Genomic DNA, 24,744 nt, shown 5'->3' with positions numbered 1-24,744 from the left:
GCGAATGCAAGTAAACCATACCATACCACGGATAAATATCCAAAAACACCACTAGAAAGGACTGAAACACGAGTGCGTGACGACACACAAGCCATCTCTCGGCAGTTGGAAGTACTTTAAGTGAGTCAGCTCGTCCGGTACAATGTCAGTTCTGACATGGCCAGTCTGGCAGCGGCTGACGTTATAGAATCATTCCATTGGGCAAGCAAACGATGACTTATTGAGGAGTATAGTTATTAAATTGCGAATTTTTGTGGTCTAGAGTGGTCTTTCACAACTAAAAGCAGAACAATAGTTACAGGTGACCTTATTTCGGCATAGCCGATCGTCATTTTGTTTAAACGACGTCCAGTCATTGGCAAACCTGAATGGAGTCCCTGCCCGAATTGGTTATTTCTTCAGGAATGTGGTGGTCTAAAATACAGCAGACTGATTTGAATCATGGTATCCTGGCAAAATATTGATTACTCCTCTTTCTGTTCCAGACTGCCACTCCGTGTCCGCGGTGTCAAGCGCGCGGACCGCATGTGCTGATGGTGCTCCGCCGCCGCCCAACCGAATCAACACCACCGAACGGTTGGTCCAGCGGGCCATGCGCCGTCCAAGGCTGACACCTGTGCTCGCCCGCACATCGCAAACAAACCAGCTGCGGCGGGATATGACATCACCTGCACAGCACCGCAGGCAGTTCAGATTGTTTGTCGTCGGCTGTAGGGAAGACGGCGCACAGCACCGCTGTCCGTGGTTGTCTGATGAGACTCCGCGCAGGAGAAGAGGGAGGGGCCCGGAGCGACGCCAGATGGCTGCCAGAGCCCCCTTCCCTGCAGGGGGGGGGATGGAGGGGGGGGGGGGGTCACTGGCCGTTGCTCATCGCGGTCCAGCCCGCTGACGTATCGCTCCGGTCGTCAGCCTGATCTCCCACGTCCGGTTTCTTGCCAAGATCTGTTACGTCGTGGAAAGGTTGCGTTGGTTTCTTGTAAGCTTGCAGAGTTGTTTCTAGACTTTTGCTTGTCTTTACGTGAGGTCGGAGATTTACGATTCTGATATCGTCCTAGCTTTCGGTGAGTCCGGGTGAAATCAGCCTAGCTTTCGGTAAGTCTGAATGGAATCGGCGTACATCACTTTGAATTTTATTGTCAGTCGAAGTGGGAAGTCGAGCCAATAAAGTCTTAAGTTAAGTTGACCCAAACAGAAATGGAAGCAGAAGGATATGTGCAGAGTCTGACAGCTTACATGTGCACCAGATCGGACATCAGCGTGTTTAATTACATGAGTTTAAAACAAGCCCCTTATTGGGGGCTTTATGAATGTCACAGAGCAGTTAATCCCCCAAAACTTTCGTTGCTGGAACTGACAGCATGGTAATCGATTCTGCATACAGCCATCTTCCCTAGAGTCGAATTCGAAGTCGACTCAAACAGTCGCTGAACTACTCGAGCAAGAGTCTGGATCGACCGCATTCTTTGCGAGTTAAGGTCGAATTATTGCGCTGAAATGCCATCAGCACAGGTGTGGGTACTTCATGTCAAACAGCTACCTGTTTCGGCACTCTGCGCGAATTCCAGGGTATCGTTAAATACTTTGGTCCGTTGCTATACAGTTACTTAGTCTACGTTTGTTATATATTAACCAGTTTCGGTGTTTTAGAGTGTCGAAAACACTGCTTGAAAGTTAAGTTAACTTAGAGGCAAGAAGCATCGACCCGACCTACACGCACTGGGACAGTTAGCACGGGCATCTGATGGGGTGCAGTCCAGTCCGCCTGTGTACACAAACTCGCCCAAAATATGATATCGACCTTTCTCAATGTCATGTATGTTTCCATCAATCTTACGCACGATGTACGTGTGCTTGACGTGTGCCCCTCTGTCAGCCCTTCGTCTTCCCGGCGCTGGACCGGGTGTGTTTTGTGGCACGATTTGTGCTGCAGCGCACCGTACGCCCGCTGATAAGTCGTGTCATCCGTAGCCCAGCTGCGCTCGGTAGCCATCTGCGGCTACCCCTGTGTGTCCTGCACCGCAGCCTGCGGCAGCTGCGGGAGCTGATGGCCGACCCTCGCCACAAGCTGCAGGCCTACATCGTGCCCATGGACGACGAACACCAGACGGAGTACGTGTCGCCACATGACGCGCGCATCGAGTTCATCAGCGGCTTCAGCGGATCCTCAGGTCAGGCCGGGTCAGGGTCAGCCGGGCAGCATCACCATGCAGTCATTGTATAGGAATATGTTCAGACACTTGGTATAGCATATCAGTTAAAGTCTACGTAATTGGGCTCTGCCATCCCATTCTCGACTCGGCACTTTGGTTTACAACAGGTTGGAGTTGCGAAGAAAGTATCTTGGTTAGCGACTTGAGAGATGGTGAAGGCTCCATGTAAACCATTGTCATATGTTCCTAAAGTACATTGGAGGCTGATATCCGGTTCTTAAGTTTATTCTTTCCACGTGTTACCATACGATCAGTATTAAATTTCCGCAGTTAGGGGGCGCGCAAATGCCGCTGTTCTTAAGCTTGTGCCATGAAAATAAACGACACAAATAAACGAAATTCATGTATAATCTTCCTGATGTCTTGCAACGGCATGCGTTTTTTTCCTAACAAAGGGTTTCAATAGACTCAGCGTACCACTAACCAAAAATTATGATGGACGTCATACACTGCAGCAACCCTCCCCGCCGTGTGCTGCCACCTATACCCGCCGTGGGGAAGTAACGCAGCATCAGCGCTGATTGCGCTGTCCGCACGAGAGCTGGCGCCGATCGTCCCGAGCTATGCTTGAAGGGCATGTTCCACATTTGGAGGCATTAAAGCAAGGATTAGATATAATTAAAAGTCTCGCTTAACACGCGGTCGGGTGGGGGGAATCAAATTGCCCCCCCCCCCCCGAAGGTTTTTCCAGAATGGTTTCCGAACGGCGCGGCGTAGCCGCGCCAAATTTTGCATAGCTATTCACAATTGAATAGCGGATCGTTTGGTGCAAGACATTTGTATGTACCTTGCGAGGTCACTGACCTATGGCAGGTTAAAATCAGGCCATAGTTTCAGCAAAGTCTGATATAATATCTAGGGAATCGTTCTATCTGATGCAACAACGGAGTGTTTGACGAAGCTATACATCTTAGAGATGCTTTATTACGCAACACCAGCATTGAATGAGCAAATTAAGTTGACCTAAGGTCAGGTATGAAGGTCAGACCAAGGTCAAAACCAGCCTGTTTTGTTGTTCTAGGGCTTACTGTATGGGGTATTTCCCGGTGTTCATTTTGAATTTAATGATAGCAGGAACCGCATCATACACCCTCAGTTGACTTCTTGGAGGTCACAATAGGTCATTAACCTAAGATAATCCAGGTCAACATTTTTTAAAGAACATACTGCCGAGCGTAATATTTGTCCCGTATTCAAATGCCAAAACTCAGAGCAGTCTTCTATGATTTTGGTCACCATGACCTTCAAAAGGTCAAGCAAGGTCGCTGACCTCAAATGAGCTTGTGACCTTTTGTTTCGAAATAGTTATCTAGGTTCTGGGGGCACTTTGGAAACCAATCGGACATTTGACCTTGTTTGACCTTATTTGAGCCGGAGGTCATGACCTAGTGGACTCAAACTTTGAACTAAGTGAGTTCACGTATAGGTCAACACACTCTGAAAATTTGGTGTCTCCAGCCTTCTTAGTTCCTTAGATCTTAGGGGGGGGTCAAATTGACCCTCCCTTACCCGAGCGAAGGGTAACTAGCCGGCCACCCGGGCGCGTGTTAAAACTGTTGGTATACTTTGTAGTAGAAAAGACTCTTCCCGACGACAAAATTGTTTCATCTACTAAACATGCTCCTCAATACGTCATTGTTTGATTGGGCCATGAAACGTTCGTATGGCGTTGAGGTGCTTTCAAACTAGCTGCGTGAAATTGTCACTGCAGCACTCACTTGTAGTACTTAACTCGCCGAAAGGTGGCAGTGGCGGTGCTGGAAGTGTTTGCTGAGCCAAAAATAGTTATGTGCTCGTGCTGTGACTCTTTGTCGTGGTGTTCTTGCATACTTAATTGTGAGTTTTATATGTTTATTTGTATTCACATGCTCGGTTATGGCGCTCTACTTAAGTCATTCGAGTAAAAGTCTTGTTCCTGTAATAGCTAGTACCCATGTCCAGCTTGTTAAATAATGGAAGTCAAAACATGCTTGCTGCTTGGTTGGTGGAATAATAATTGAGAGTCGGGTGGCGTCCACTATTTTTGGAGGTCATGCGCACGGACGCCAGATTTGAACGGCTCGTCGATAACATTTTTCGTGGCCTTGAGCTCAGCGTGACGAATAGGGTGGCAGAATTCGAATGGCGTTACTATGGCGTTATGTATGCCTAAATGGCCCCACAAAAGTCTGTACGAAGTAATCTGCACATTTTTGCGACGTGCAAGTCAGAAATTGGAGTATTTTTCGTGTAAAGAAGCGTAGGGCTGTGAACTGCACCCAATGATGCTCAAAATGACTATTTCAGTGCAAAACCCCCTACAGATTTGTAACACTCTCATGTATGTTTGAAACCGTCATATTTAGCATGTCTGATCATTAGTTAACAAGTAGCACGGCACTCTGTTAGGATAATTGTGACCGGCGCTTAAAGGCGGGGCCTACCCACGTGCCGGCAGGCTTGGTCGTGGTGACTTCAGACAGCGCTGCACTTTGGACGGACGGCCGGTACTTCCTGCAAGCTGAGAGCCAAATGGACTGCAACTGGCAGCTAATGAGAAACGGCACAGAACCCAAGGTGACCGCCTGGATCGTGCTGGCACTACAATACTGGCCTGTACTGTAAAGTTAGTCGCTGTGCAGGCTGCAGTGGTCTAAGTGGGCGACTATTAAATCCGCGGGCTGGAATCTAGATTTTATGTTGTAATCGGAGGTTAGCTGTCATCTTGTCCAGGTCCTAACTTAATTTTGTTATGGACAGACACCTCATAGTGCTAGTGTCTGGAGGAGGCATGAGGGAAGTTGACTGATTTGAAACGTGAATAACGATTTATAACGTACGTTTTGGTTTATTCTTCGACGTCTATGCTTCCACTTTTCATTTCGCCACACAGACATGCTATTCATGTTTTTGCTGTAAAGATACGAGACATTCTACAAGCCCAGTACCAGTGCTTCCGTGCTGACAACTGCTGCGGTGTGAGCGCTCCGGCTTAGGGCTAGCAAGATCTGGTTCGTATCGGTGTTGACATCAGCTTTAAAATTACGTATTGCATGTCAAGCACTTCTTGACACCGCCCAGGTTCCGATACTGGCAACCCAGACACTGCGCTGGAGTCACCGGCCCCGATCCAATACTGGCTACCGGCACTGGGGTATCGAAAAATCGCGTTTCTTTATCGTGGCTCCTGCGGTGATGTACTGCCGTTTGGCGAGTGCAGCGGTGCCGGTTTCTATGTGACCAGCGGCGGGTCTGGCCGACAGCCGCCCTCGGAGGTGGAGTGGCTGGTCTCGCAGCTGGAGCGGGGCAGCTCGGTCGGCGGCGACCCCCGGCTCATCGCAGCCCAGAACTGGCTCCACTTCGAAGCCCGGCTAAGAGGTGAGGCGCCTGGCCACACACGGCCACCACAGCACCGGGCCACACACGGCCACCACAGCACCGGGTCACACACGGCCACCACATCAGCTGGCCACATACGGCCACCACAGCAGTGGACCACACACGGCCACCACAGCACCGGGCCACACGCGGCCACCACAGCAGCGAGCCACACACGGCCACCACAGCAGTGAACCACACACAGCCACCACATCAGCTGGCCACATACGGCCACCACAGCACCTGTGGATGGCACCTAACCAAATACAAAATCATTGTTGGCCTAAACGTCTCGGAAGCTGCAGTGTCTCCAAATGCGTGCGGCGCTTCGTTTTGACAGATTTTCCGGAAAAAGTGCTGCAGAACGTTGAAATTGTTCGGCTATAACACGAGTGCTAGACCGTTATAGGGTTGGATTGTGCCATGTAGTGGCATTAGTATGGTATCATCGTCTTGGGGCAGAACGTTACGGCACAGTCATTTGAACAGAAAGAAATACAGGTGGAATTACTTCTGCTGTACTTCATGTTGTGGGGCTAGAAGAGGGCGTTTTTGAATCAGCCGTTTGCTCTCGTTCGAGGGAGACTATTTATGTCAAACCTTTTGGAAAGGTGCGATCTTTTCCGCTAGCTATGCGCTGTGAGGTTGAACTAACTTTGCTACTGGACGTCAAACCGTAGTGTCATTATCACATGGCCAAGTACCTCTCATCTTTTAATTAAATCATCGTGACCTACATACTAGAACTCATAAGCCCACCACAGATCTTTGGAAGCACGTGTGTTTAAAGCGCCGACAAGGCAACAAACAAGCATACGCCGTCGGTTAATTTCATGCTTTTATTTTTATTCGGTCGTTGGTTGTTTCACTTCCGCTTGATCTCAAAGGACCTTTTTATGGTTCCTTGTATCGTCGGCAGACTTCATTCAGTCCCTTTGATCCGACCTTTGGTGGTCCTCTCAACTCCTCTTTACCCGAAATGACCCGTTTCTTGGTTCTTTGAAAGTCACCTTAGTTCCGCAGTTTTTTGTGAACTATCTGAGAGCCCTCTCAGATAGTTCACAAAAAACTGCGGAACTAAGGTGACTTTCAAAGAACCAAGAAACGGGTCATTTCGGGTAAAGAGGAGTTGAGAGGACCACCAAAGGTCGGATCAAAGGGACTGAATGAAGTCTGCCGACGATACAAGGAACCATAAAAAGGTCCTTTGAGATCAAGCGGAAGTGAAACAACCAACGACCGAATAAAAATAAAAGCATGAAATTAACCGACGGCGTATGCTTGTTTGTTGCCTTGTCGGCGCTTTGAACACACGTGCTTCCAAAGATCTGCGGTGGGCTTATGAGTTCTAGTATGTAGGTCACGATGATTTAATTAAAAGATGAGAGGTACTTGGCCATGTGATAATGACACTACGGTTTGACGTCCAGTAGCAAAGTTAGTTCCCTTGGGTTCTTGTGTGTTTTTGCTTCCTTTGATGAGACATTACATTGCTGATGTACCATAGTATGTGTAACGGTTACGTAGTACATTAACGACAGCCTCAGGTCATCTAAGGTCATGTCAAAATGACTTCACACGATCAAAGGCTGAAAGATGTTCTTGGTTGCAACGGCTGTTCATGCTCACCCACGATGTTTTCAGTCTGTAGCTTGCTGATAAGTTGCGTTTTTGTCATACTCGCAACACGTCAATTCAATCTACAGGGATTCAACTTCATGCTTCGCAACTCACAACGTATTGATTACGCACTGTATGCATCATATAGGGAATGCGTGTTACGAATTGCTCGCATAGAATAGCGCACACTCAAAAGTGTGGAATCTTTTCCACTGAGGCCGAGGTCAAAGTTGACCGACCGGCCCTGTACTGCATTAAAGGCAAGCACCAATGCATGCGTAAGGTTGTCCGACCGACCCGACGCTGCGTTAGAGGCAAGCACCAATGCATGTGTAAGGTTGACAGACCGACCCGACACTGTGTTAGAGGCAAGCACCAATGCATGTGTAACGTTGTCTGATATCGTTTCCAGGCACTATGAACATATCTCTTTACCTCTCATATTCCAATCAGTGCACAAGTTAGGTGGCGAGAGTATTTGAATCTTAAGGACAAAGCCATGCTCTCCAGTGCTTTTGACATGACAAACTGTGATGGCCTTGAGTATATCAAGCTAGGATGTCTATCTTTTACAGCCCTACCAATGCCATGTTTCAGATGCGGGAATGCAGATGAAGCTGGTCTATGACAACCTGATTGATCTCATCTGGACTGAGGACAGGCCGCCGCGCCCTGCAGACCCCATCGTCATTCAGAACCTAACATACGCGGGTACGAACACCCACCATTACCATACACAACTTGCCGTGCGCACGTGCGCCCGCCGGCGGCTATACCAAACAGCCCGGCATATGCAAGCGAGGTCTTACACACACACACACACCACCCGTGCTCAGGCGGATTTTTCCTACAAAAGCAAAGCAAAACACGGATGTTGTACGGTGTTCGCTGCCACAGCCAGTAATCCCCAAAACGTGCTCAGTGTGTCTCGAAGCTTTTTGAAAACAGGCACTCTCGGAGCTGCCTTCCAAGTCACATCATCAAACCCCAGCATGTTCGCGATTTATATTAGAGCTGACCATTGGGTTTCGCCTGGGCGTTCAAATATTCGGATTACTTTAGAGAAACAGGCACATGATCTTACCATCCGTCAGTCCATGTTGTTTTGCTCATGTGAAGATTATGCAGTATAATGGTGTCCTAGATGTTACGCTCCATTGGTGAAATTTTTGCAATGTTGTGTGTAGAAAATAAGGCATGCATCCCAGACCATTAGCAGCATGCAAGCGGTTGGAAGTGTTCAATTTTCATAATGAAGTTCGTCTATGTTTGGGGCGGGCATATTCTCTCATTGCGGCCACGTTAGTCACCTGTCAGAAGTGACTAGATGTAGAATAGTTTGCGTTTAAGGTGACACCTAATCAGCCAGAAAACAATCGTTTCGACGGGATCTAGATCTTATCTGCCGGTGCCCGACGCACGTTTTGAAATTCATGACCAGGGAGTCTATGTTAAAAATGATGGAAATCGCTATGTCAGGTGGAAAATCAGATTCTTGAGAACGAAACGAAGTAAACTGGCACTACGACTCGAATCAAACACGCTTAGACGGATAAAAGTTAGCCACGTGCATGGCCAAATTTTTACTTTAAAAGTGGTGCGTCCGCTTTTCAAAAAGCTGCTTGTGTTGGCCGTCGAAGGTGGCGGACACTCTGAACAATCAGAGGCCATGTTTGCTCGTGTAAAAAGGCGATATGGTTCTGCACATGGTCGCCTGTGCCGAGACATGCGCTTAGTGTATCTGAAACTTTTTTGAAGAAATGGTTATCAGTTATATGATAATTATCAATATAATGACAATCACAGCTGTTATAATTAGCTAAGTGCCAGCCCAACAAACGAGCATTACTTTTTGGGTACCAGTTGGTGCTAGCTGTTTCTAGAGACTTGTGTGCTGCTGTAAGTTTTCGAGCTCTTCTACACACCTGAATGCTCAGCCTCAATGTGGGCGATCCATGAACTGTTGGACCTTTCTTCTTCCTAACGTCGAGCTCCACTACGTTGGCCTTGGTGCGTGTGTGGAGGGGAGGGGGGGGGGGGGGTAATGTAGACCGAGCCTGTTCCACACACTGCGCACACGAGACGGGACATTCCCACCAGCTCTCGATGTCTGCCGCTGCTTCAGGGAAGCCGTGGGAGGAGAAGGTCGCCGAGCTGAGGGACTACATGAAGGAAGAGGATGTGGAGGTGCTGCTGGTTACCGCGCTGGACGAGGTCGCCTGGCTCCTCAACCTCCGCGGAAACGATGTACCTCACACGCCAGGTAACGGGTGGACGGCACGTCTGCGGCGTCCGCCCCGAGACAACAAAGGCCACCCGGCTTCACAAACACTGACAAGCGCATCTTCTCACAGCGAAAGAGATGCATCAACGAGTGAACGGAAGAACGTAACCACTGAAGCTACATCCGATGAATGGTTCGCCTGCGCTAGTTCTGCTTCAATCGGACTGTGAACGCTATTGCTATTTTCAAAGACATTAATTCGCGTTGTTTGCACGGCCCGGGTTCGAGTTACAGTCGCCATTTTTTTAGCACATTGACCCACGAAACGCGGTTTTAAAGAGCCCGCGGGTCTTCTGGCATGTTTGGCCGTCCAGGATGCCCGGTCTCCGGTGGGTCGATCGAGCTGAAATCTTACTGCAATGTAGAAAAGTATGTTTACAGAGTGCAAACACACAGAATAACATAAGGAACTGATGCAAATAATTTCGTTATTTCCGCAGTATTCAGGGGCTACGCCGCAATTGACCACGACAGCGTCCACCTCTGGGTCGAGCTGGCCAAGGTCACTGATGACGTCAGACTCCACCTCAAGGCCCTGGACTGTGCGGATGGTGACCTCTGCGTGCAGTGAGTACGCGGCGCCGGTAGGAAAAACAGGGGCCCGAGGTGGTCCGGTATGGAGCGAGAGCGGACCAGGAGGCGGACTCGATCACGTGATGGGTTGGTTCGACGCAAATGCAGGGTTGGTCAGTTATTTATCTGGAGCTCTTCGGGCATCGATCTCAAGTTTAGTTTTTTACTCCTTTGATCTGATGGTCATCCGACATAGATCCCAAAATGGGACATAAGTTGTTCACATAGAGGCATACCCTGTGATTTGGTGGCTCTAGCTGTCTTGATCTTTTAGATATGAGTCGTTGATTGACCCCCACCCCCACCCCTTACCCCAACCGCACCCGAGCACGGAACATTTAACCGGCCCACCGAGCGCGAGGTAAGATACAAATTAAGGGCAGTGTGCTAACCCGTCTACCGACTGCCATCGCATCTATACCAAACTGTGGCACTGGCCATTGCGATTCCGCTATATTGGCTTGGCATACTAGGATTCTATTGGTTTTGCTCACCTAACAATTCAACATATTTACCTTCCTTAGATACTCGAAGGACTATAAGACCATCACACCGCACATACCGCACCATCTTTGTGCGCTTACATCAATTTCTCAAACCGCTGCTAAACCACCACCCGCCGCAGCAGGGCATGTCACCTGCTGCTACGGAGGGCATGTTACTTGTCATTGGTACTTAACTTGATTGCTGGTATCTGGTTGCGACATCTTTCTTGGTGGTGGTCGGACTGCCCATGACGGTGCTTGACCCCTATTCCAGACTGCATAGGTACGACGAGGTGCTGTACAATTTTGGCTCGTACATACGCCAGAAATGGAAGGGGAAGATCCTCCTCCCAGCCCGCTCCACCTATATTGATGGGGTCAGCTTCTCTTTCTACAACCAGGTTGGCAATCCGTGTTCTACTACATTTGTTTTTGTTCGTAGTCGTACCTCGATCAAGCAAGCTGGCATGGTCTGTTGCGCGGCAATATAATACTTAAGCGCAGTGGCACTGGAAAAGGATGGAAACTGCAATGACATGAGCCGCTTAGCTTAAAGCAATATGGCCAGATGCCATCATTCTGGCATGCAAGTTCGAAGGGACTGTGGCTCGCACGTGATTCATCCAAAGGCTTGACGGTCTAACTGCTGTAAAGCTCCATGAACGATTAACTTGACTCCTATTACATGGTCCTTTGGACTCCTAATAACTTTATCTGAGGCCGGATCTTTGAATTTTCTTGATTGCTAGTTTATTCCCTGAGAAACCTTACAACTAACCCGACACGCGGTTGTTTTGTCGCCAGGTTCCCTCCGCCAGACGTGTATTCGTCGAATCACCAATTGTGAGGATGAAGGGCCGAAAGAACCCAGTGGAAATCGAAGGGATGAAAGCCGCAAACAAGAGGGATAGCGTAGCACTCTGCCAATTTCTGGCTTTTCTAGAAAAAGAGGTGAGAACAGTTGGCAATGTTCTCGGGAGAAATGTAATGAAACATTCACGAAGCCGTGATACTGAGATGTGTGCGCACTATACATCAAATGATTAATGGTAAGCTCGACTCGATCCGATCCGGTGCGGTCCGGTCCTGGTCGTGCTGTGCCGTGCCGTGCCGTGCCGTGCTGTGCCGTGCCGTGCCGTACCGTGCCGTGCTATGTTTTGGCTAGTGCCGTGTCATGCCGTGTCTCGTCTAGTGCCGTGTCGTGCCGTGTCTCGGCTAGTGCCGTGTCGTGCTGTGTCGTGCCGTGTCTCGGCTAGTGCCGTGTCGTGCCGTGTATCGGCTAGTGCCGTGCCGTGTCGTGCCGTGCCGTGTCTCGGCTAGTGCACTGCTGTCCTCTCCGGACTGATTGGGCTTGGTCTGGTCTTGTCCTTTCTTTTCCGCCTCCAAGGACCGCTCAGGTCAGTTTCGACGATGTCAGCCCGGGTCAGTTTCGATGATGTCAGCTCAGGTCAGTTTCGGTGATGTCAGCTCAGGTCAGTTTCGGTGATGTCAGCCCGGGTCAGTTTCGACGATGTCAGCTCAGGTCAGGCCAGATCAGATCGTATCGCACTAGGTCAGCTGCCAAGTCAATCTTTATGTAATAGGGTTAGTTGATACTGTAAGCGTTTGTATATTTTTGCACGCTTTTATTCATTATCACTTTTCGCTATTTTTGGGTCACTGCTTTTATCTCTCTCGCAAAAGGTGCGTAATAGCCACGTCCTCGTGTGTGAAGTGTCAGCTGATATCAAACGACGAAAATAAGAAGAAGAATTTTTGGGTTCATGTTACGTGAGGCCTGACCCTGTCATGTCTTGTGGTCGAGTTCTGTCCCGACTCTCTCCATTTCTGGTACGGACACGTTCAGCTGAGCCCGGATTGTTCTGGGATGCTACGATGCCGTTCAGAACTACCCTGCCCTGTTCAGCGCGGTGGTGCGGTGCGGTGCGGTGCGGTGCGGTGCGGTGCGGTGCAGTGCAGTATAGTGCAGTGCAGTGCAGTGCAGTGCAGTACAGTACATTGCAGTGCAGTGCAGTGCAGTGCAGTGCAGTGCGGTGTGGTGCGGTTTCGTCATGCCTAAGATGTACCTAATCTAACCTGCACTGGCGGGCTGCATCTGGACCGGCTGGTCCGGTCTGGTCTGCCCAGATGACAATGCAAAACTGTCGTCCTGACCTAAAGAGGACATTACCTGTCCGGTCCTATATGTCTTTCCTCTGTTGATTGTACCATTCATATATTCTGCTATATTTAGACTATTCTGCGTTGATCCTTCCCCCTGGCTACCTCGATCACTTATACGTTAAGTATGTCACCTTTTTCATTTGACTTTAAGCCGTGTTAAATTTTGCCTTTGTTGACATATTGTATTGATTCTTTTTCCGTTTTGGTTTTGATACCTATTGGCTTGAACTTTTTGTGACTTTTTCTGCTTCGATTTCGTCTTTAAATTTGCATTCGGCCCGCAACCCTCTTTCCACCCACACAGGCCCAACGCGAAAAGGTGTAAGTTGAGTCAACAGCGGAATTTAAGCAACAATGTGGGGAAGGCAGATAGGATGTTTGCGTCTGTTCCAAACATATAACGCGATATAGGAAGCCGCATGTCTAATGACCAGGTCCGCACCAAAACATTCCGTCCACGATATGGGCTGTCCACGCTCAGCACGTTGAGCTCACCACGGCCTGCTTCCACCCCGCAGATCCAGTCGGGGAAAGAATGGGACGAGCTCTCGGCCGCCGATAAACTGCTGCAGTTCCGCGCGGAGCAGGACCTGTTCATGGGGACCAGCTTCGAGACGATCTCTGCGTTCGGCAGTAACGCGGCCATCATCCACTACACGCCCGACAACACCACCAAACGAGCGATCGACACCTCGTCCACATACCTGCTGGACTCGGGAGGTGGGCACCCGCGCACCGACTGCGCCCGCTCACCGGCTGTATCCGCTCACCGGCTACACCCGCTCACCGGCTGTACTCGCGCACCGACTGTACCCGCTCACTGACTGTGCCCGCTAACCGGCTGTACCCGCTCACTGACTGTGCCCGCTCACCGGCTGTGCCCGCCCACCGACTGTGCCCGCTCACCGGATGTACTCGATCACTGACTGTGCCCGCTCACCGACTGTACCCGCTCACCAAATGTGCCCTCTCACCGACTGTGCCCGCCTACCAACTGTACCCGCTCACCGACTGTACCCGCTCATCAAATATGCCCGTTCACCGGCTGCCGACCGGCCTGACTGGCGCGACCCGCTGGCGGCAGCCGTCCACGCATGCCGCTGTTTGGCTATTAGTGCCGCAACAGCAGCAGCCCACACATGCGCTACAGCATGCCGCTGTTTGGCTATTGGTACCATAAATCTGCTCCCGGCTGGAGTCGTGGACAGAACGAGCAAGAAGCACGCGGCACGAGGGAATCGAATACGAGACATTCCGATCTTTTGTGAGATGGCGCGTGAGCTGAACAGCAGCGCTGCTGCTAAAACAGTGCCTTCAGCAGGCCCATCGCTAGGCTGCCGTTGTGTTTGAAGATCACGTTTTTATGAGTGATGCAAGTATGGCGAGATCACACTTGAATTTTCCGCTAATGAGCGATGGTCATTGAGGTAGGGACTCCAATATATCCTCCGTTGACTTCAACTTAAATGTCACTACCTTGTACCCGATGTCGCTGCAGCTACCTACCAGCAATGAATAAAGACGAAGCCCTCATGCGGGCAGTTTTCAGAAGAGCTTTTTTAAACCCCTACTGTTTTACTACATATCATATGGGGCATTACTGAGGATGGTAAGACCGTCGGAGGCATGAAGATTGCCATTTGTCTAGTAGGTTTGCGTCGTCCATAGGCAACCATTGACAAGGAATCCAACATGATGTATGATGACATTTGACATGTGCACGAAGTTTTTCTGGCTGGGGGTATTGCATTTGCATATTCGTGTAAAAGATGCACTATCTTGAGGATATTGTCGGCCGGATCGCGAGGAGGGTTTGGGCCCTCACACTAGGACGCAACCTAGATTTCCGGGTGCTGGTCCAGTGTGATATTCTTGCACTATGGGTCCCAGAGATTTTGCCAACTTTTGAACGGCTTGTGCATTATTTGTAAAGTCGAGTGGTGAGTGGTGATCACGTAGAGGTGTTCTTTTTTAGACAAAACAGGATGCCTATATATGGCTGGTTTCACTAAGCTGCTTCAGTTTTGGTGGGTCAGATTTGCCGGGACGCTTCGCAGTGTGACAATATTGTTCGCCAGATAGGGCAGAAAGCTTGGGCTGATCCACAGAATGGTGGATTATGTTTATCTCACGCACTTGTACTGTGCATTACCATGCATTCTGTGTTACAAAACGCGGTGTTTGTGTGTGAATCGGTCGTTACGCATAACTCAGGTCAGTACTTGTACGTGTACTCCGCCTGCCGTTCACTCCAGCTGCTTGTCGGGTCCGTGTCAGCGCACCAGGTCGTTAATCTGCTCCGCCTGGCCTGCGTCACAGGTCAGTACCTGGATGGCACCACGGACGTGACGCGAACCGTACATTACGGTCGGCCCACCGAGTTCCAGATGGAGGCCTACACGCGGGTCCTAATGGGCGCCATTGACCTGGCCGACCTGGTCATCAACAGCCAGGTCAAGGACGTTCAGGTTAGTGAGACGTGGCCGAACGTGCCTAGCGATCATGGTGCCGCCGATAAAGTGGTCTTAACAAACGCTATCCCACGAAAGGAATGCATATGAATGCACTGAATTCGAATGTCAGCCAATAATGGATGCTACACTCATCTTTAGCGGTCACCGCAGGACGTGGTAGAATGCTGAAAGAAGCACGCCACCACCAGGTGGTGTTGCGCAGCCTACCTGGTAACCTATGGTAACCTAATGGCCTAATGGTAACCTAATAAACTAATGGTAAACTAATGGTAGCCTAATGGCCTAAAAGGTGCATATGAATGATGGAGAAACCATGTGTGGTAGGAATATAAAGCCAGCAAGCTACACTTTCGCAGCGGACGCCACAAAAAGTGAGGACAACTGATCGCACTGGGCCAGTGATCTTTGACGATTTCAAGATACCATTTGGCACTTGTTTGTTGGAAAGCAGCGCTACACGGAAAAGTAACGCTAGTTAGGAATGACCACACCCAAACGCTGCACTTTAAAAAGGTCACCTGTTTTGTTACTATATGTCATAGCTTTAGTTGTCCTGGCTGGTTACCTGAACTGGCCATTTCCGACATGAACGCTACGAAATTCAGTTGCATGAAAATTGTTATGACATGCTTGTTTTTTATAGTCGGGCGCGACCGGTTCTTCAGCAGTATTGGTAACTCTTCCGGAGTGGGGTGCAGTTCCTCGCTAGTGGGAGTGCTTGCGGCACCTACAGCCTTACAGTATGATCAACTTGGACTATTTTTCGTCGTGTATCATGTAACAAAGTATGCCCGCAGTTGGCATGCAACACATGGCATGGAGCGGAAGATGTATGCATGTGAAAAGTTGTTTTCATCTAACCCAAATCACAGCCGATAGTTCTAGTGACGTGTAGGGTGGAGAGCAAGCATGGACCAGGAATGTTTGTATTTTGACAGAAAATGTTCGTTATAACATATTCGTGCATTTTTGTGATCATCCGGTAATGACTTAGCAGCAAGCACTTCCGCGCAGTTCAGCTGATATGACCGTGACCATCTGTCGTCTGTCGCCTGACCGTGATCGTCTGTCGTCTAACCGTAACCGTCTGTCGTCTAACCGTGATCGTCTATCGTCTAACCGCAACCGTCTGTCGTCTGTCGTCTGACCGTGACCATCTGTCGTCTGACCGTGATCGTCTGTCGTCTAACCGCAACCGTCTGTCGTCTGTCGTCTGACCGTGACCATCTGTCGTCTGTCGTCTGACCGTGAACGTCTGTCGTCTGTCGTCTTACCGTGATCGTCCGTCGTCTGTCGTCTGACCGTGAACGTCTGTCGTCTAACCGTGACCGTCTGTCGTCTGTCGTCTGGCCGTGACCATCTGTCGTCTGTCGTCCAACCGCAACCGTCTGTCGTCTAACCGTGATCGTCCGTCGTCTGTCGTCTGACCGTGACCGTCTGTCGTCTGACCGTGACCGTCTGTCGTCTGTCGTCTGGCCGTGACCGTCTGTCGTCTAACCGCAACCGTCTGTCGTCTAACCGTGATCGTCCGTCGTCTGTCGTCTGACCGTGAACGTCTGTCGTCTAACCGTGACCGTCTGTCGTCTGTCGTCTGACCGTGAATGTCTGTCGTCTAACCGTGGCCGTCTGTCGTCTGTCGTCTGACCATGACCATCTGTCGTCTGCCGTCTGACTGCGACCGTTTGTCGTCTGACCATGACTGTTTGTCGTCTGACCGTGACCGTCTGTCGTCTGTCGTCTGGCCGTGACCGTCTGTCGTCTGGCCGTGACCGTCTGTCGTCTGACCATGACCGACCGTCGTCTGGGCGTGACCGTCTGTCGTCCGGTCATGACCGCCTGTCGTCCGGTTGTTCCAGATGAGCCTCATGGTTCGACAGCCGCTGTTTAAGGCCGGCCTCAACTATCGACATGGATCGGGACACGGCATCGGGGCCTACCTGACCATCCACGAGGGTCAGTGGCGCAGAGAGTCATCCGCGAGGGTCACTGGCGCACAGAGGGGCCTACCTAGCCATTTGCAAGGGTCAGTGGCGCTCAAGAGGGGCCTTCCTAGCAGTCCACGAGGGTCGGTGGTGCACAGAGGGGCTACCTGGCCATCCACGAGGGTCAGTGGCTCACGGAGGGGCCTACCAAGCCATCTGCGAGGGTCAGTGGTGGCACAGGGGGCCTACCTAGTCATCCACGGGGGCAGGAGGGTCGCTGGGCAGACCAATGGCAGCAGTGCTCGGTGGCCGTGACGCTGAGTCATTCCTCTTTGCGGAGTGCAGGTCCTCCTGGCCGGTTTGGAGAAATTTTGTCAAGACGGTGAGGACAATGTCTAAAGATTTGCCTGCGGACGATACGGCCGTGGGATCGTCATGCTGCGTTCACCCGCCGTGGCGCGATCCTATTCGCGGCTTGCTGGCACGTTTTTCGTTGCCACCAAATTGTTGCCTCTCTCGTCACGAAGCGTTCATTTTAAAGTGCTATTGGAGAAGCTGGCATCCTATTTATTGCGCACTGTTTGAATATATTCAAGATGTGTTTTGGGTCTGGCGGCATTAGATCCGATCTATACATAGCTTGAGTCGCCACTCTTGTGTTCTTTGAATAAAACTGACGTCAAACATGCTGGGATATTCAGGCCAGCGTTCAGACGGAGCCGCCGTAACGCGGTCCCTGGCCGCGGCCTGGGCCGAGTACGCGACGGCCGAAGTACGCAGCTTTGGTGCTCAGAGCGTCCACCAGGTGTCTGCTCAACCCCGTCCTGGTCGTCCTCCCAGGGCAGGGCGTGCCTGGGGCTTTACGACGTATTCAGCTGCTGAGGCTCTATGGTAGCGCCTGCCTCACGCCCTGGCGGGAAAGACTGGCACCGCAGGGAACTGTTCCACACACGTCTGGTTTCCCAGACGCGGAACTTGCCGCTACACTAACGGTACCACGTGGTCACAGCCAGGCTCACAGGGCACTAGGGCCGCAAGTCATGTGGCAGGTGCGCCTGGCGTGATATATGCGTGCGTGCGTGCGTGCGTGCGTGCGTGTGTGCGCGGGTGCGTGCGTGGATAACACACAGTCGGCACCGAGAAGGGCCACAGTACGGTCGTAATTAACAGTTTCACGTGCGCGTTGTCTCAGCCGAATGAAACACACAACAAGGACGGCTCTTTTATGCGACATTGCCGCTGAAATATGGCCGATGACTGCGAGTGTGTTGTGTTTCAGGACCTATTCTCATCTCACCTGGAGGAACTGGTCACCTGATGGAGAAAGGCCAGTTTTTCTCGGACGGTACGACTCAAAACCTTTTGACTTTTTACTACACGGCGGTCCTCGCCACCTAGATTGAATATCAAGTCACTATTCGATATGTACTCAAATCGCGATATTTTCGGGACGAACAGGCGCTGAATGACAGCCGTCCTCCAGTGTTCGTGGCAGACGTTAGCGCCGAAATGCCGTGCATCCAGTCCTCTGCAGAGCCTACACGCCCGAACTATGGAGCCCAACTGAAAGGTCATGCGGGCCGGGGTGACATAGCTGACTTGGAAGGGTATCGAACTAGTACTTGGAAGGCCTGTCTATGGTTTCCGGCTGCTGCTATCCCAGTAGCTGACCCTCAATGGGAAGGTGGTGCGGCGATGTGTTGTCCCACGCCCCCCTGAGAAACTCAGGCGGTTGGCTGGTTATTGCCCGCTCGCGCCGGAAAAAAATAGGCATAGTATGCTAACCCCGATAGTAAGCAACAGCAACGGTGCCTGGTGTGGTGACCATCTGTGGGTGGTGGCACCAGCACCAGTGTTGTCCCACTAGTGACGAGGCTGCTGAGTGGAACGCTCGGCAGCGGCTGCTCTGGGTGGTCGCCCTACTGGAGTGGAACGCTCGGAGCTGGAGTGGGCGCTCGGCAGGCGGCTGCTCTGGGTGGTCGCCTGAATGGAGTGGACGCTCGGTCGCTGGAGTGGACGCTCGGCAGGCGGCTGCTCTGGGTGGACGCTCGGAGCTGGAGTGGACGCTCGGTCGCTGGAGTGGACGCTCGGCAGGCGGCTGCTCTGGGTGGTCGCCTGACTGGAGTGGACGCTCGGTCGCTGGAGTGGACGCTCGGCAGGCGGCTGCTCTGGGTGGTCTCCCGACTGGAGTGGACGCTCGGAGCTGGAGTGGTCGCCCGACTGGAGTGGACGCTCGGAGCTGGAGTGGACGCTCGGTCGCTGGAGTAGACGCTCGGCAGGCGGCTGCTCTGGGTGGTCGCCCGACTGGAGTGGACGCTCGGAGCTGGAGTGGTCGCCTGACTGGAGTGGACGCTCGGAGCTGGAGTGGACGCTCGGTCGCTGGACTGGAGTGCGCCTGACGGCTGACTGGTGTTTCTCAGAGCCGGGCTACTACCAGGACGGAGAGTTCGGCATACGGCTCGAGACGATCCTGTTTGTTCAGGAGCTGGACACCGAGGTGGGTACGGCGGCACAGCTGGTGCTGGCGGCTGACGCCCCACCCGGCCATCCCATCCACTCTGACATCCGGCTGTTGAAGTTGTACGTGCCGAGCGGCATGAGCTCTGACGCAGGTGCAACGGCTCAGAGGGAGCGGGGGCGGGCACCAACCCCGGCATTATTAATACTTGTCAGCGTGTCTTTTGAAGGACGCTCTTGTTTCCATGAGACAAGAAGCTCAAACGTGGCTAATGATCGGCAACGGACAACGTGTTGGTGGATGCAATCACAGCAGCACAGAGACAGGAAGCTTGAAAAATCGGGCATGATCAATACTAATCAAAGCGCGTTTATTGACACACGCAACCCTGTAGCATGTATCGTGTATAGCGTGACTGCCTATGAACTGGCGTGCACGTAGCCCTGCACGGCCGTGACTGCCTGTGCACTGCACTGCACTGCACTGCACTGCACTGCACTGCACGCCGAGTGCGCAGCGCACAGCGATTGCTTCCACATGTCCCAGTGCGCCCAGCGGTGACGTGTGCGTGTACGCACTTCGCAAAGCAAGAAAGAGGATAAAAGAATTGCGTGCCATTGTGCCGGCCAATCTTTCAGGTACAATGGCCTTCTGCTAACCGAAATAAACTTTTTTATATGCCCACAATGTGCCAGCAGAAAGTCGTTTGCTACGGTGATGTAGACATCAAAGCGAAACGTAAAAGTGTTTACCGCAACGTGTGGCTTTCGTTTCAGCACAATTTTGACGGTCCATACATGCATTTCGAGCCGGTTACCTTGGTGCCGTTCGAGAGGAACCTCATCATCCCCGAGATGATGTCACGGAGGCAGGTGAGGTGGAATCATGCGTGAGGTGGTGACACAGGGAAGTGACACTCATTTGTCAGAAACACGCTGCCTTCCGTTTCTGACACGCATATCTTTCGTTGTCATTTGCGGACGAGCGATGTCGCCTGAAGATTTTGCATGGAACAATTCAGTGTGTTACTCGAAATGTAGAGCCGCACGGTTTTCCGGATTAAATTTCGGAGCCTGCGAGTATCGACTACGTGTCGCACCACAAGTCGGATCTTTCTTCGAATAGTTCGTGTAGTCGAATCTTTCTGACGGCGCACGGGTAGAATACCACTGCGATGGTATTCAGGTAAGGTCAGGGTGGTGTAGGCGGACGCAAGGCTGGTTTGCAATTGCTGTCTGTCATGCCCCGTCGTAGGCGTAACGTTACGTCCCCTGACATTGGTGCTGGGCTCTGCCTATCGCTGAGCTTTGTCTGCCGCGTCCATGTACCCAGCGACGGCTGCCAACGCCCTGCTCTTCCCGCAGCTGGTCTGGCTCAACGAGTACCACCGCCGAGTGCAACTGGAGGTGGGCCCTGTCCTCAAACGGCAGAAACGAGAGCGTGCTCTCAAGTGGCTCGAGGCGCGAACGGCCCCTATACGGCCGGCGAAAATAGCGCCTTCTGTTGGGTTCACCATCAGCTCAGCCGGGCTGCCGGTGAAGTGCAGCACGGTCATGCTGGTCTGGTTGACCTCAGCTGCAATCAGTGTTGCCAGGATCATGTGAGTCAGACTGGTGTTTAAATGCGGGAGTGATGTACAAATGGCTGCGTTGTCGATAGTGTCGATTCATACAACTGCTGTATTCCTGGTTGCTGGAATGCCCTGCTTTTGTGAGCTCGATTTATGCAAGAGGTGCTGAAAACATCGGGCACTGACATGCTACTCAACTTGCCTTTGTCGTGTCAGAGGAAGCCCAACTGACATTTTCGCCATCTTGCAGTGTCAGGGTCAGTTATTTGTCCAAACACAACCTTCCCGTGTTGTTAGACGAATCGCGAAGTGTAGCGGAATACAAAATCCAACTGACATGTTTGGTGAGAAAAACTTAAAAAGCGTACGTGCTCGGATGCATATGATTTCACATGTACGGTGCCATCGTACTCCATGCTTCAGTTCAATGTCAGATGTGCTGTTCAAAAGAAGTGTCGGGTCAAGGAGCCTTAAGTGCTGTGAATTCAGTAATCCTGGTTTACATTGATTGCACCAACGAGAGCGTCCCCTTGAGCAATGCCAAATATACCAATACTCGACTTACTGCACCCATGACCGCACCACCGGACAGTGATCACAATGTAGACGCGAGCACGTCTGTGCAAGCAGGACGGCACAAATGGCTGTGGTACAGCCGTCTTCCCATACTTGAAACTACTAGCGACCTTTGGCCTTGCATGAAGGGAAATCAAGAAAAATTCTGAGCCTCCCGTTCCATATTCTCAGGGAGTTCTCCGTCGCCACCGTTTTGGTTTCGACGACACTGCCTTCAGAGACAGGCTTCTAAATGGAACTGACGTTATCTGTCAATTGTGTCATTGTGCAAAGCTGGCAACCTGGGCGCACATAGAGCTTAATCATCTATCGTGTATATTGGGAGAAAACCACCTCATTATGCGGGAAAGGGCTGTCGGTGAGGAAAGGAGTCGTTTTAAGGAAATTCATAAATGCTGCTCATCTCTTGAATTTCTGATTGCTGTCTTCGTACACTGCGCCATCCCGGATGTGCAGCCATGGCTGTGCTCTTACCCTGCAGCGCCGAGACACGGTCTCCCCTGTCCCCGCGAGCGGAACTCGGGAACTAGACTGCCAGAGCGAGACTGTTAATTGGCCGGCACGCCGGTTAATTAGCTGTGAAGTTTGGAAGTACGTACGACTGTGATAAGCGCTAAGTCCGTTGCCATTTTCTCCCGGTCCCGCACAGATTCTAATTCGAAAAGCGCCCGTGAAGGCCGGTGGCGAGTTCGCAGAGATCCGCTGCTTCGCTTGTCTGGCTACCGAGCCGCGATTTTATCACGATCCAAAGTGACGCGCTCCCAGCAGTTGTTGCGCCAGCTTGATAGCGTGAAGATCTCGTTCATGATCCGACATATCGCATCTATCAAAAAGGAGCAGAAGCGTTGTGGGGTCATTTATGCATCAACTTAAAAACTTTTCTCTACTCGCTTGGCTGTCGGCGAGCAGATCGCAAAAGAACAGCGGACCACGCTACACAGGAGCAGTTGTTTCCGTTCGAGACGAGAGCTGTGTAGCACAGGCATGCCGCGGTTGGGCATTGGCAACGGTCGCTGACCCTAACATTCACGCGGTTGGCCATTAATTACCATGGCATGCAATAAATTCCCGAGATGGACGGTCATAAGCTGGTGTTACTGGGGCTTGTCTGGTTAACTGACCATGCAAACGGTCGGGATCGAGTTTCAATTCGGGTGTGAATGGCTTCGCCCGACAGAGAACCTCGGCACGGATGGATTAATCTGGTGCCCGTCTTCCGTGAGCTTTTGAGACCATGAGGCTTTCCGCAGTGAAGTTTGGAAGTACGTACGACTGTGATAAGCGTTAAATCCATTGCCATTTTCTCCTGGTCCCGCACAGATTCTAATGCGAAAAGCGCCCGGGAAGGCTGGTGGCGAGTTAGCAGACAGTCGCTGCTTCGCTTGTCTTGCTGCCGAACCAAGGCTTTGCTGTCGTGCTGAACACTTCCTTCGGCGACGATAGAAAACAGGGCTGTAGTTTACCTGGTAACGGACATCAGCCGACTACCCCAGCCGCTGTGCGCAGCTACACTTTCGGTTGAGGTCAGCAAGACCTCAGGATTCGTGTTGTAAACCGGCTGGCCACGGCTGAGTGGTCGGCACACATCTGCGTTGGTTGCGTTAATCCAGTCAGAAGCGCCCATATCGTCAGCTGAAGACGCCGACCCGGAACTGGCAGACCGGGAGACACGTCCACAGGACCGTCCCGGAACTGGCAGACTGGGAAACACGTCCACAGGACCGACCCGGAACTGGCAGACCGGGAGACACGTCAGCAGGACCGATCCGGAACTGGCAGACCGGGAAACACGTCCGCAGGAACGACTCGGAACTGGCAGACCGGGAAACACGTCCGCAGGACCGACCCGGAACTGGCAGACCGGGAGACACGTCCGCAGAAGAGGGATGGCTCACGAAGATCAAAATGTCGATTTAAGGACACACGCTATGTTATGTCATCTCCACGTACCAGCTCTGTACAGACGAAACCAACGGACAGCGGAAGCCTAGCAACTAAACAATCGCTAATTGATAGATCAAACGCTCATACTCATATCACTATCCACCATAAACACTTCGCAAATAACTAAAAACTCACACGCAGTTCACACCAACGCAATCTATGAGTACCACACGAAACCGTGATTGTTTTCGCCACCTGGCGTTGACCACCTCGTTGCAGTGTTCACATCGTGCCGCTCCACCGCGGTGGTACTTTCATATTCACACATCTTGTTATCTTGTTACCCATGGATGTCCCTGATAAAAAAGAACAGTCGTGTGCAGCGCTGGAATTATGGACTGAAGTGTCGGAGGTTGAGGATGTCCTGTCCGTTGGCAGGACTCTGTTACCGTGGTCAGCATTCGTGGTCGCGTCGTAACAAAACCACGAAGTATGCCTGCATGCTGCTTAAAACCGGCCATCTAGTTTATGAAATAGCTGCTGTTATTCATAGTGCTAGTAGGCACCTCATTTGGTGATGAGCACCGGGACGTCCACCGGTCTTTGTCCGGCGCTACTGACCACTTAATTGCCAATCCCTAGGCGCAAGCGGCTGCTCATCCCACAACCACAGTGTGACCCGTACATCCGTACATCATATATCTGTCGGCTGATTGTTGGGTCTTTATCCTGGATATAAACCGCTTCCAGCACTTCTAGTTTCGCTTTTTGAGCAAACCATATATATATATATATATATATATATATATATATATATATATATATATATATATATATATATATGTGTGTGTGTGTGTGTGTGTGTGTGTGTGTGTGTGTGTGTGTGTGTGTGTGTGTGTGTGTGTGTGTGTGTGTGTGTGTGTGTGTGTGTGTGTGTGTGTGTGTGTGTGTGTGTGTGTGTGTGTGTGTGTGTGTGTGTGTGTGTGTGTGTGTGTGTGTGTGTGTGTGTGTGTGTGTGTGTGTGTGTGTGTGTGTGTGTGTGTGTGTGTGTGTGTGTGTGTGTGTGTGTGTGTGTGTGTGTGTGTGTGTGTGTGTGTGTGTGTGTGTGTGTGTGTGTGTGTGTGTGTGTGTGTGTGTGTGTGTGTGTGTGTGTGTGTGTGTGTTTATT

At 51.3% G+C, this 24,744-nt stretch overlaps 1 protein-coding gene across 1 annotated transcript in view; it reads left to right on the top strand.

Annotated features, from left to right (window-relative positions):
• LOC119110031 (xaa-Pro aminopeptidase ApepP) overlaps positions 1-21,680 on the top strand; it is a 49,396-nt gene extending 27,716 nt beyond the window's left edge. Inside the window, exons 2-17 of the mRNA XM_037233780.1 lie at positions 486-576; positions 2,023-2,168; positions 4,648-4,766; positions 5,453-5,567; positions 7,785-7,898; positions 9,313-9,450; positions 9,912-10,038; positions 10,804-10,930; positions 11,334-11,480; positions 13,211-13,412; positions 15,012-15,160; positions 17,023-17,119; positions 18,368-18,433; positions 19,509-19,585; positions 20,323-20,418; positions 20,911-21,680. Coding sequence (XP_037089675.1) covers positions 486-576; positions 2,023-2,168; positions 4,648-4,766; positions 5,453-5,567; positions 7,785-7,898; positions 9,313-9,450; positions 9,912-10,038; positions 10,804-10,930; positions 11,334-11,480; positions 13,211-13,412; positions 15,012-15,160; positions 17,023-17,119; positions 18,368-18,433; positions 19,509-19,585; positions 20,323-20,418; positions 20,911-21,150 — 2,051 coding nt within the window. The 3' untranslated portion in view covers positions 21,151-21,680. The remainder of the gene's footprint in view (positions 1-485; positions 577-2,022; positions 2,169-4,647; positions 4,767-5,452; positions 5,568-7,784; positions 7,899-9,312; positions 9,451-9,911; positions 10,039-10,803; positions 10,931-11,333; positions 11,481-13,210; positions 13,413-15,011; positions 15,161-17,022; positions 17,120-18,367; positions 18,434-19,508; positions 19,586-20,322; positions 20,419-20,910) is intronic.
• Positions 21,681-24,744: the final 3,064 nt, after the last annotated feature.

This window comes from Pollicipes pollicipes, unplaced genomic scaffold, assembly GCF_011947565.3.
Source record: "Pollicipes pollicipes isolate AB1234 unplaced genomic scaffold, Ppol_2.1 Scaffold_2555;HRSCAF=2994_pilon_pilon_pilon, whole genome shotgun sequence".
NCBI lineage: Eukaryota > Metazoa > Arthropoda > Thecostraca > Pollicipedomorpha > Pollicipedidae > Pollicipes > Pollicipes pollicipes.
This window is presented reverse-complemented; position numbering and strand designations above follow the sequence as displayed.